Genomic DNA, 13,391 nt, shown 5'->3' on the forward strand with positions numbered 1-13,391 from the left:
GGGTCGGGCCGGATCGGACATGCTCTATCACCACCTCAGGTAAGTGACTTTAATGTTAATTTACTTTTTGGACTTTAAAGCTGGTTTTGCGACAGTTATTTTGAGCTTGTGCAGGTAAGGAACAAAGTGAAAACGGAAGGTAGGTTAACTGATGGTCAGGTCGAGCGCCGGAAAAAATGGAAGGATTTGGGCCAGGTCGGGCTTGGGGTCAGATGGGGTTCTGTCGGGCTTGGGTTGGGTCTCATTTGCAGACTCGAGCAGGCCTTTAATACCCTGGTGTATCATGCTTGTAAATCATTTTGAACCCTCTCCAGTGCCTCTGTATTTCTTATAATATGACGACCTGAATATTACATGGTGTGATCTAAGGTTCCACACGAAATTAGCATAACTTCTTTACTTTTCAATTCTATTTTTACTGTTCATTTCTACTTCAGCTTAAGTTAAAGCCCAGGAAAGTTGTCTGGACTAGAGATTCAGTGGGGCTAAAAAAATAGTTAATCAAGAGAGGCAAATCAGTGACAAATTCTCTGACTCTATTCCTCTACCAGTGTAATTAATGAATGGGTGGTCGGTTGGGGGGCGTGGCTGTGGAGCTGAGTTCGGGTTGTGATAGGCACTTGCTGCTATTGTGACGTAGTAGGGAAGGGGGTTCCCCGGGAGCGCGCGCTTGACGCGAGTAACAACTCAAGACATTGGCAACAAATGAAAGTAGCAATTTCAGGCAGAAGGTGTTAAACATCCCTGGCGCGGTAACCTCTCCCCTCCTTATTGATCTGAAGGCAAAGATCAAATAACTTTCTTTTCCTTTCTCCCATGGCGAGGAGTGATCTAGACACATTCCCCACCAAGCGGCACGACAAGCTGGACTTCTTCCTGAAAAGACACTTGGAGGAGAGCGTCTTTAATAAGATCCGAATGTACGAGGCGTGCATCGTGGTGTCGGAAAGGAAGAATAAGAAAGCCTTTGAGTATGTCGTCCTGACCGACGAGTGCATCTACTTGACGCAGAACCCACCCAAGACCATCCACGAGGCTGTGCATCTCAAAGATGTTGTTGCAATAGAGCTGGTGAGCCTGTCTGTCACTTTTAGTTTGCTGTCATTTTTTTTCCAAAAATGGGTGATTTTATTCCCCCCACCCATTTCCAAACGTTTTTATGCAGTTTTCCGCGTGCTTTGGTTGGGGTGCGTGCAAACTTGCAATGTGAGTAAATCACAGGACTTTCTAGTTGATGTTTTCATAAATGTATTGGATATGAATGGGGCGCCTGAGGCTCTGTTTAGACTGCACTCGTTGGGAACGGTGCAAAACCTCAGGGCTTTAGTGATCATCTGGTCCCTCTCGAGTTACACTGCCGCTCTTGCTTTGTGCAGGCAAAGCCATTCTGCAGGGACACTTATGTTAGTAGCCTTTCATAGAAGACTGAAATACACAGAGTGGGAATTGATAATGTTACAATTAAAAAATAGATGTTAAACAATCATGATTCATGAAACTAAATTTTAAGCCTGAAAATTTCATCTCTACTTCCAATATATGATTACAACAGTAAACCCGTGTCGTATAGTCTGCAAAATATTGCAAATGCTGGAAATCCGAAATAAAAACAATGTGCTGGGAATACTTAACAAGTCAGGCAGCATCTGTGGAGAGGGCAAAAGTGTTAACAAAAGGTCATTGACCTGAAACGTTAACTCTGTTTCTCTCTTCACAGGTGCTGCCTGACCTGCTTAGTTTTTATTTTATGTTATGTTAACGTGGATAGGTGAGGGGGAGGAATGGTTCTTGGAGGTACCTGGTTATAGATGTTTTCATAAGATTAGGAATGGTGGTAAAAGAGGTGGGGGGGTGGCATTGTTAGTTAGAAATAGTGTAACAACTGCTGAAAGAATTTTCGAGGAGGATCTGCCGACTGAGGCACTGTGGGTTGAGGTCAGGAACAGGAAAGGAGCAGTCACCTTGATGGGAGTTTTCTATCGGCCCCCCAATAGCAGCAGGGAGGTGGAAGAGCAGATTGGGAAACAGATTTTGGAAAGGAGCAGAAGTCACAGGGTAGTAATTATGGGGGATTTCAACTTCCCAAATATTGATTGGCAACTCTTTAGATCGAATAGTTTGGATGGGGTAGTGTTTGTGCAGTATGTCCAGGAAGCTTTTCTGACTCAGTATGTAGACTGCCCGACCAGAGGGGAGGCAATATTGGATTTGGTACTAGGTAATGAACCAGGGCAAGTGATAGAGCTGTTGGTGGGCGAGCACTTTGGAGATAGTGATCACAATTCTGTAGCATTCACTGTGGTAATGGAGAGGGATAGGTATGTGCAACAGGGCAAGGTTTACAATTGGGGGAAGGGTAGATATGATGCTGTCAGGCAGGAACTGAGGAGCATAAGTTGGGAGCATATGCTGGCAGGGAAGGGCACGGTCGAAATGTGGAACTTTTTCAAGGAGCAGATAGTAGGGGCCATTGATAAGCATGTCCCTGTCAGACAGGGAAGGGATGGTCATGTGAGGGAACCGTGGTTGACAAGAGAGGTTGAGAGTCTTGTTAGGAAGAAGAAGGATGCGTATATAAGGTTGAGGAAAAAGGGCACAGGCATAGCTCTGGAGGGATACAAGATGGCCAGGAAGGATCTGAAGAAAGGGATTAGGAGAGCTAAGAGAGGGCATGAAAAATGCTTGGCGGGTAGGATAAAAGAAAACCCCAAGGCCTTTTACGCGTATGTCAGAAATATGAGGATGACTAGGGGGACCGTAGGTCCGGTCAAGGACAATAGCGGGAGACTGTGTGTTGAGCCGAAGAGATAAGTGAGGTTTTGAATGAGTACTTCTCTTCGGTATTTACGAATGAGAAGGGGTGTATTACTGAAGAGGACGGTGTGAAACAGACTGGTAAGCTCGAGGAAGTGCTCGTTAGGAGGGAAGATGTGTTGGGGTTTTTGAATAACTTGAAGATAGACAAGTCTCCCGGGCCTGACGGGGTATATCCAAGGATGTTATGGGAAGCAAGGGATGAAATTGCAGAGCCGCTGGCAATGATCTTTTCATCTTCTCTGTTGACGGGGGTGGTACCAGGTGATTGGAGGGTGGCAAATGTTGTGCCCCTGTTCAAGAAAGGGAATAGGAACAACCCTGGGAATTACAGGCCAGTTAGTCTTACTTCGGTGGTAGGCAAGTTGATGGAAAAGGTGCTGAGGGATAGGATTTCTGAGCATCTGGAAAGACACTGCTTGATTCGGGACAGTCAGCACGGTTTTGTGAGGGGTAGGTCTTGCCTCACAAGCCTGATTGAATTCTTTGAGCAGGTGACCAAGCAAGTGGATGAGGGTAAACCAGTGGATGTGGTGTACATGGATTTTAGTAAGGCATTTGATAAGGTCCCCCATGGTAGACTTATGGAGAAAGTCAGGAGGCATGGGATAGTGGGGAATGTGGCCAGTTGGATTAAGAATTGGCTAACTGATAGAAGGCAGAGAGTGGTCTTAGATGGTAAATACTCAGCCTGGAGCCCAGTTACCAGTGGCGTGCCACAGGGATCAGTTCTGGGTCCTCTCCTGTTTGTGATTTTTATTAACGACTTGGATGAGGAAGTCGAAGGGTGGGTCAGTAAATTTGCAGATGATACAAAGGTTGGTGGAGTTGTGGATACCGAGGAGGGCTATTGTCGTCTGCAAAGGGACTTGGATAGGTTGCAGTGCTGGGCTGAAAAGTGGCAGATGGAGTTTAACCCTGAAAAGTGTGAGGTCGTCCATTTTGGAAGGACAAACACGAATGCAAAATACTGGGTTAACGGTAGGGTTCTTGGGCATGTGGAGGAGCAGAGAGACCTTGGGGTCTATGTGCATAGATCGTTGAAAGTTGCAACTCAAGTGGATAGGGCTGTGAAGAAGGCATATGGGGTGTTAGCGTTCATTAGCAGAGGGATTGAATTTAAGAGCCGTGAGGTGATGATGCAGCTGTACAGGACCTTGGTAAGGCCTCATTTGGAGTACTGTGTGCAGTTCTGGTCGCCTCATTTTAGGAAGGATGTGGAAGCCTTGGAGAGGGTGCAGAGGAGATTTACCAGGATGTTGCCTGGAATGGAGAATAAGTCTTACGAGGAAAGGCTGAACATTCTAGGCCTCTTCTCATTAGAACGGAGAAGGATGAGGGGTGACATGATAGAGGTTTATAAGATGATCAGGGGAATAGATAGGGTAGACAGTCAGAAACTTTTTCCCCGGGTGGAGCAAAGCGTTACAAGGGGTCATAACTTTAAGGTGAAGGGTGGGAGATATAAGGGGGATGTCAGGGGAAGGTTCTTTACCCAGAGAGTGGTCGGGGCATGGAATGCCTTGCCTGGGGAAGTTGTTGAGTCAGAAACTTTAGGGACTTTCAAACGGCTTTTAGATAGGTATATGGATAAAGGAGAATGATGGGGTATAGATTAAATTGTCCTTGACAGAGGACAAAGGATCGGCACAACATCGTGGGCCGAAGGGCCTGTTCTGTGCTGTATTTTTTCTATGTTCTATGTTCTATGTTATGTGTGAATATCTTCCACTGCGAATCTTACAGCGTAGAAGAGGCCATTCGGCCCATTGTGTCTGCTGGTTAATTCTCGAAATCCAACGGTGCCGCAGATTGTTTACTGAAATTTAAGTAAACTTCAGTTATAAAATTAATGCCTTCAAATATAAATTTAGTTAAGTTTTTCTGGGGGTTTTTTCTGTCTGAGGATATCTAGGAAAAAAATCTTGAACTATGCATTTTTATCTGGCTTTCTATATGTACTCAATCTACAAAATCAATACTTGCTTGTTTCCTAATCTCAAACTGGGGAAAGATTCTGGGAGTTGGGAATTTCGTCCCATTTTATGTTCAGAGAAACATTTAATAAGCAGTTCAGCTCTGATTTAAAACAAGAACGCAATTAATGGAATAAATTAGATTTCTCTTGATTTATGAAGGTCATTTGCTGCTAGTTCGATTATTTTAAAATAACACAGATTCATAATTGCTTCATTATAGGGATCAATTTACTCGGATTAGGGATGGTCGTGGATTTCACACAAGGGGTAGTGGAAAGCTAGAACACTCTCCAAAAGGATGCTGCATCAGTTGAAATTTTCAAGACAGAAATAACTAACAATGTTTTTTTAAAAGTTTCTGATAAAGTGGTGAAAGAAGGAAAAATTGGTTAGTTTTGTTCTCAGAATGTCAGCAAAGCTGCATTGAATGCCAGTCCCTAAGTATCCTGAGAGGTCGTCTGTGGTGACTATTTTCCCAACTGAGTGGCTTCTTGGGCCACTTCAGAGCATACTGAGAATCACTCACATAGTGCAGGACTGAAGTCAGATTGTCGGCCAGACAGGGTAGCAGTGGCATGTTGCCTTCTAAGAGCCACCAGTGGACCAGTTGGGTTTAATGACAAAATGACATCTTTCGTAGAGTCATAGAGAGATACAGCACTGAAACAGGCCCTTCGGCCCACCGAGTCTGTGCTGACCATCAACCACCTATTTATATTAATCCTATATTAATCCCATATTCCCTACCACATCCCCACAATTCTCCTATCATCTACCTACACTCGGGGCAATTTACAATGGCCAATTTACCTATCAACCTGCAAGTCTTTGGCTGTGGGAGGAAACCAGAGCACCCGGCGGAAACCCAAGCGGTCACAGGGAGAACTTGCAAACTCCGCACAGACAGTACCCAGAATTGAACCTGGGTCGCTGGAGCTGTGAGGCTGCGGTGCTAACCACTGCGCCACTCTGGAGCTAGCCTACAAGCTACCAGATTCTTTTTTTTAACAAAAGATAAAAAGCTTGCATTTATATAGCAACTTTCACAACATCTCAAAGAACTTTACAGCCAATGAGAACTTTTTTGAAGTGGAGTCACAGTTGTAAGGTAGGAAACACAGCAGCCAATTTGCACACAGCAAGCTCCCACAAACAACAGTGAGATAATGACCAGAGCATCTGCTTTTGTGATGTTGATTGAGAGATGGATATCGGCCAGAACACTGGGGAAAACTCCCTTGCTCTTCTTCGAAAGAGTGCCATCCGTTTACATTCACCTGAGAGAGCAGATAGGGCCCCAGTTTAAAATCGCAACAGAAAGGCAGCACATCTGACAGTGCAGCACTCCCTCAGTACTGCACTGGAGTGTCAGCCTAGATTTTTATGCTACAAGTCTTAGTGTGGGACTTGATCTCAAGCCCTTCTGACTCAGTGGTAAGAGTGCTTACCACTTAGCTACAGCTGATATATGTTGAGTGCTTTTTGCACATCTTGTTGTATACCATAACCCTTACTGAATTTACATATATGACACCTGTATCATTTATGTATCCTTCTGTGTGTCCATTGTGGTTCACTTGGTAGCACTCTCCCCCTCTGAGGCATAAGGTCTTGGGTTCAAGTCCCACTCCAAGACTTGAGCACAACCATCTAGGCTGACACTCCAGTGCAGTGCTACACTGTCAGAGGTGCTGTCGTTTGGATAAGATATTAAATTGAAGCCTGTCTGCCCTTTCAGGTGGATGTAAAAGATTCAATGGCATTATTTTGAAAAGCAGGGGGGTTCTCCCCAGTTTCCTGGCCAAAATATATCCCTCATTCAACCTGATAAAAAGCATTTTGTCCGGTCATTATCACATTGCTCTTCTGTGGGAGTTTGCTTTGTGCAAATAAACAGTTGCATTTCCTACATTAGAACAATGGCTGCACTTCAAAAATTATTACATTTACTGTAAAGTGCTTTGGGATGTCTGGTGGTTGTGAAAGGCGCTATTGAAATATAAGTCTGTTTCTTTTTAGCAATGCAGATGGATGGTGTGGAATTTAAGTGTCACTGTTCTCAACTACAGGAAAGCAGAGCTGTTGTGTGGTTAAGCATATTATGAAGCACTGCTGTCATCCATCTGCTGCTGATATTTTAAAAGTTTTTTTTTTCAAAAAAGAACTGACATGTTCTTTACTGTCATTTTAAACATAAAAGTTTAAACAGAACTTTTTGTTTTCACTGAATCTTTGTCCAGATATGGGATTAAGAATTTGCGCTTTGCACAAGATTATCACCTCCACCTCTTTAAAAAAAAACATTGTATCAGTTTGCCTATGACAAATATACTGCAATTATGGCCTTCCTTTCGTCCTCGTGCAACACAGAATTCATTCTGCACTGATGTAGGATGTGAAGTATCTGTGATCCAGTTGGATAATGCGGTGAGTAACTCATCTCCTGACTCCACAAAGCCTGAACACCATCTACATGCACAAGTCAGGAGTGTGATGGAATACTCTGCACTTGCCTGGATGGGTGCAGCTCCAACAACACTCAAGAAGCTCGACACCATCCAGGACAAAGCAATCTGCTTGATTGGTACCCCATCCACAAACATTCTGTTGTGGAGAAAATCTAAACACTCTCGGGTCCACGGGATTAAAGCAAATGAGGACTTTTATTTTGTCAAGCATTTGCAAGGGAGAAGTTCTCTGGTCACCCAAACAGCTTCTCAGTGAAAGAGTCTGTAGCACACATTTATAGAATACAATAATCATTACTCATTTGTTCACACTACCCCAACACATTCCAGGTCTGCAGCTTGATCAATAACCTGGATTGTTTTGCCCCACAAACATTCTCCTGCTATCTCCTCCCAAACCTTGAAGCTGCCAGCTCCCATAGTTTACTTCTTGTATCATCTCCAGCCTTTCCCCTTATCTGTTTGATTAATGAAGCAAGGACAGCATATTTACACAGATGTGGAGGAAATTAAATAGAGTTGTACAGCTCCAGCATAGTGGTCAAGCAAGCATCCCATCATTCAACGGACCCCTCACAACTACAGTGATTCTTCTAAACTTATTAATACATTCTAATACTAATTCTGCTAATGTTACCCTTCCGGTCCCACTTCAATTCACTCCCTCCACCACCGACACACAGTGGCAGCAGTGTATATCATCTACAAGATGCAATGCTGCAACGCACTAAGGCTCCTTCGACAGCACCTTCCAATCCTGCGACCTCTACCACCTAGAAGGACAAGGGCAGCAGATGCATGGGAACACCACCACCTGCAAGTTCCCCTCCAAGCCACACACCAACCTGACTTGGAACTATATCGCCGTTGCTTCACTGTCGCTGGGACAAAATCCTGGAACTCCCTTACTAACAGCACTGTGGGTATACCTACCCCACATGGACTGCAGCGGTTTAAGAAGGCAGCTCACCATCACCTTCTCAAGGGCAATTAGGGAAGGGCAATAAATGCTGGCATAGCCAGCGATGCCCACATCCCATAAACGAATAAAAAAAATAAGTAATATGGTTTGTTTCTGACAGCAGTAGGACGTATGAGTGATTATTTGTTTAAAACTAACTGCTTCACCAGGGCTGATTTTGGAAGGTATGAAGGATACCTAAACTGTGATGTATCATTAAAGAATGAACTTGCATTTATATAGCATCTTTCACAACTTCAGGATGTCCCAAAGCACTTTACAGCCAACAAACTACCTTTTGAAGTGTAGTCACTGTTGTAATGTAGGAAACAGGCTTGGGCTGATAAGTGGCAAGTAACATTTGCGCCACACAAGTGCCAGGCAATGACCATCTCCAACAAGAAAGAATCTAACCATCTCCCCTTGACATTCAACGGCATTACCATCGCTGAATCCCCCACTATCAACATGCTAGGGGCTACCATTGACCAGAAACTGAACTGGAGTAGCCATATAAATACCGTGGCTATAAGAGCAGGTCAGAGGCTAGGAATCCTGAGGCGAGTAACTCACCTCCTGACTCCCCAAAGCCTGTCCACCATCTACAAGGCACAAGTCAGGAGTGTGATAGAATACTCTCCACTTGCCTGGATGGGTGCAGCTCCAACAACACTCAAGAAGCTCGACACCATCCAGGACAAAGCAGCCCGCTTCATTGGCACCCCATCCACAAACATTCACTCCCTCCACCACCGATGAGCAGTGACAGCAGTGTGTACCATCTACAAGATGCACTGCAGCAATGCACCAAGTCTCCTTAGACAGCACCTTCCAAATCCATGACCTCTACCAACTAGAAGGACAAGGGCAGCAAATACATGGGAACACCACCACCTGCAAGTTCCCCTCCAAGTCACACACCATCCTGATTTGGAACTATATCGCCGTTCCTTCACTGTCGCTGGGTCAAATTCCTGGAACTCCCTTCCTAACAGCACTGTGGGTCTACCTACCACAAATGGACTGCAGCGGTTCAAGAAGGCAGCTCACTACCACCTTCTCAAGGGCAATTAGGGATGGGCAATAAATGCTGGCCTGGCCAGTGATGCCCACATCCCATGAATGAATTTTTTAAAAACGCAGTATCTCCGATAATGGTGCACTCCCTCAGTATTACATTGGAGTGTCAGCTTACATTAGGGACTTGTGCCTCTGGAGTGGGGCTTCTGGCAGGTCATGTGGGTGCTAAGAAGTCAGGAAACTGGAGTGGAGTTTCTCCATGTCCATGTGGCCTGCATAAGGTGTCTGCATATCAGGAGCCTAAGAAAATACCTCCCTCCACCCCTTCCCCACAATATAACTGTAAGTTTACCCTTTCGATTACTCTGCATGTTACATCCAGAGATAGGATTATGCCAATTTTTTAAGCAATACATTGAACTGTATCAACAGTCTACAAGATGCCAAACATCTGTACAATGAATCAGCACAGGAATTACAGGCCAGTTAGTGAACTTTCTGAACACATATAATCTTTGATTATCAAACGTACTGCTATGATGCTATTGTGTAAACTTTTATGAAGAAATAGTGGAAAAACGTGTTCTGCATTTTTGTGTTTTTTGTGAATCGTGGAACCATGAAAGTTATTTTTTTAAACCATGAGCCTGAACCCTTTCACTGACTTGTCCTTTTTGAATAATTCATGTCTGCGATCTGCATGTTTACAATTACTGTGAGTGCCAATAATATTTTAATGCACAGCTGGGAGGTCCCAAGAAACTTAAATTACTAAATTGACACTCAAAATGAAATATGCGTGGGGAATGAACAATTGTGTCTATATAGTGCCTGTTCCAATCTCATGATTTACAGCCAATGAAATACTTTCTTTTTCCAAGTGTAGTCACTATTTTAATGTAGGAAACACAGTAGCCAATTTGCACACAGCAAGATCCCACAACTAGCAATGTGATAATGACCAGATAATCTGTTTTTAATGATGTTGGTTGAGGGAGAAATATTGGCCAGGCCATGGGGATAACTGCCCCGTTCTTCTTTGGAGTAGTGCCATGGGATCTTTTATGTCCACCTGAGAGGGCAGACAGCATCTCATCTGAAAGACAGCACCTCCGACAGTGCAGCTATCCAGCAGTACTCCGCTGGATTGTCAGCCTTGATTTCTGTGCTTAAATCTCTGGAGTGGGACTTGACCCCACCGTCTTCTGACTCAGAAGGGGAGAGCGCTACCCAATTGAACCAGGGGTCAGAATGCATGTTCAGCAGGGCTCAGGTAGGGCTGGAGTTGATGGTAGGGTCATGAGGAACCTGTCACAGGCTACAGGTTACCTATGTTTGGACCTCATTTCAAAAGCATATGAAAAACACAGCAATAAGACCTGTTGCTAAGTGTCTGGGAGAGCCTCAGTTTATGTACAGAAAAGCACTTCTTAAATGCACTTACTAAAGTGAAATAACCAGCAAACGGCCAGCAGTGCTCAGCCTGGTTATGTATTTTAATTGGCATTTGTTGAACACAAGTGCTTCCTTTTGTCAACCTAGTTGAGTAGAAAGTAAGAACCAAGTAAGCCGGGCACAGTTTCTGTTTCAAGCTTAATTTATTTCCACTCGCACATAATTACTGCTTTATGTTTGGTGTCATAGATCTGTGATATGTTAATCAGCAAAGAAGTGGATTATTCAGTAATGTAAATACAGTCATATCCATTTATTTGCAATTCGCTTTTTTTTCCCCAGATGCTTGAAGCCTTACTTTTCCAACATTTCAAAGAGTTTTAAAAAAAAGCTTGCGTGTAACATGTTCAATATTACTTTGGATTACTTTGATTTTATAATCATGGTCGGCACGGAAATGATGGGCCGAAGGGCCTGTTTCTGTGCTGTATAACTCTATGACTTTATAATAGCCCACGTCATACAGTAGCATTTAAAGAAAGAATCTCAAACTGCAGCAACATTTACCTCAGTCAAACACGTATGCTCAGTTTCTTTTTAAAGAGATATTTTTCCAAGCTTATTTTTTGGAGAGTCATGATATAGTCTACAATCTAACACTCCAACTTGTACATTAAAATAAACACAAATCACACTCCCCAATGAAATCCAATAAATATACAAGTGAACCCACTTAATTACACATGGGACGAACATACGAAATAGGAGCAGGAGTAGACCACTCAATCCCTCGAGCCTGCTCCGCCATTCAATAAATTCATGGCTGAACTGATTAATCCACATTTCCACCTACCCCCGATAACCTTCCACCCCCTTGCTTATCAAGAATCTATCTACCTCTGCCTTAAAAATATTCAAAAATACAGATTACAGTAAGAAAAGGAGTTTCTGTACAGTGGATAGCAACCAAACTCAGTGCTGGCCTGATGCATAACAACCTTTATTTGCCTAAATTTCTTAGTGTATTTAAAAAAGGGAATACTGTATAACATCTTAGAAAAAATATTAAAATACATAAACGGGAGGAGGACTATTCACCACTTGCTGATTATTTCACTTGTGCTTAACTGGTTATAAACAGACGTCATGTAAGAAGTGCTTTTCTGCATATAAAAATAGGGACATCACTGTACGATTGGTGGCGCCTTCAGCTGCCTAGGCCCTCTGCTCTGGAATTCCCAACCTAAACCCCTCCGCCTCTCTACCTCTCCTTTCTCCTTTAAGACGTCCCTTAAAACTTACCTCTTTGACCAAGCTTTTGGTTATCTGTAGTAATAGGTCCTTGTGTAGCTCAGTGTCAAACTGCGTTTGGTAACGCTCCAGTGAAGTAATTTGGGACACTTTACTATGTTAAAGACACTTTATAAATGCAAGTTGTTGTTGTTGTGGTGGTGGCGCATGATTCACCAAGATGCTACCTGAGTTGTAATGACAGACTGAGTGAAGCTGGGTTATATTTCCCGGGAGGTGAGCTCAGGAGGGTTCTGATCAAGGTGTTTTAAAATAATGACATAAATTGGCTGGTTAGACTCCTCCTGCTTGTAGGGAAGCTCATCTGAGGAAAAATAACTCTGCACCAAGGATTGCGAGAATGTGGGGCTATTACGGTGTCAGCTGTGGTTCATTTGTGCTCTCGCTTCTGAAACACAAGGGTTCAATTTCCTCCGAAGAAGGGTCACTGACCCGAAACGTTAACTCTGCTTCTCTTTCCACAGATGCTGCCAGACCTGCTGAGTGAATCCAGCATTTCTTGTTTTTGTTTCAATTTCCTCTCCAGGTCTTGAGCATAAAAATCAATCCTGACACTCCAGTGCAGTACTGTAGGTGTGCTGCACTGTTGGAAGTGCTGTTTTTCAGATGAGATGTTAAACTGAGGCTTCATCTGCTTCCTCTGGTCGGTGTAAAGGATGCCATGGGAATATTTTTGAGAAGGGGAGTTCTCCCCAGTGCCCTGGCTAATATTTATCCCTCAATCAACTTCACAAAAACAGATCTGGTCATTCCCACATTGATTTTGTATCACGTTTTCCGCATTACAGCAGTGACTTAACTTCAGACGGTACTTCATTGGCTGTAAAGCGCTTTGAGATGCCTAGTGGTCATGAAAGGCGCTACGTAAATGCAAGTCTTTTCTTTTTTTTGCTTCAGGAGGCCCCAGATGAAGTCAATGAATGTGTTCAGAGCTGAGTTAGATACCTGAGCATGTGTTCCAGCCTGACATTTCAATGCAGGACTGATTGTAATGCTGCATTATCCAAAGTGTTTCAGATAACACCCTACCCATTCACGTAGATGCAAAGGATACTGGAGTACTAGTCAAAGAAAAGCAGGGAGTTCTCCTGGTGTCCTGGCCAACATTCAACCTCCAACCGCTGCCACCAAGTAGCTGCTATTAGGTTGTTTATTTCATATCAAAACACAACTGAAACTAAAGAATTGATCTGAAAACAGAAAGTACTGGAAACACTCAGCAGGTATGGCAGCATCTGCAGAGAGGGAAGAAGAGTTAATATTTCAGCTTGATGACCCTTCATTAGAACAGAATTGGTGTATTTTGTATAGTTAGCTTTCTTTCCATTTGTTGGAAAATCATTTCTTGTACTTGACTATAGAAATGTTTTGATAACACTACAGTTTCATAGCAGGGTTTGTGCAATCTGAATGTTTTTCTTGGCAGTGTTACATTAAATTGGT

The 13,391-nt window shown here is 43.5% G+C and overlaps 1 protein-coding gene across 1 annotated transcript in view; it reads left to right on the top strand.

Moving 5' to 3' along the window:
- The first annotated feature begins 662 nt into the window (after window positions 1-662).
- The window catches only part of c18h12orf56 (chromosome 18 C12orf56 homolog), a 92,117-nt gene continuing 79,388 nt past the window's right edge, over window positions 663-13,391 (top strand). Inside the window, exon 1 of the mRNA XM_068051178.1 lies at window positions 663-1,071. Coding sequence (XP_067907279.1) covers window positions 817-1,071 — 255 coding nt within the window. The 5' untranslated portion in view covers window positions 663-816. The remainder of the gene's footprint in view (window positions 1,072-13,391) is intronic.

The sequence above is a fragment of the Heterodontus francisci genome, chromosome 18 (genome assembly GCF_036365525.1).
Source record: "Heterodontus francisci isolate sHetFra1 chromosome 18, sHetFra1.hap1, whole genome shotgun sequence".
NCBI classification, from domain to species: domain Eukaryota; kingdom Metazoa; phylum Chordata; class Chondrichthyes; order Heterodontiformes; family Heterodontidae; genus Heterodontus; species Heterodontus francisci.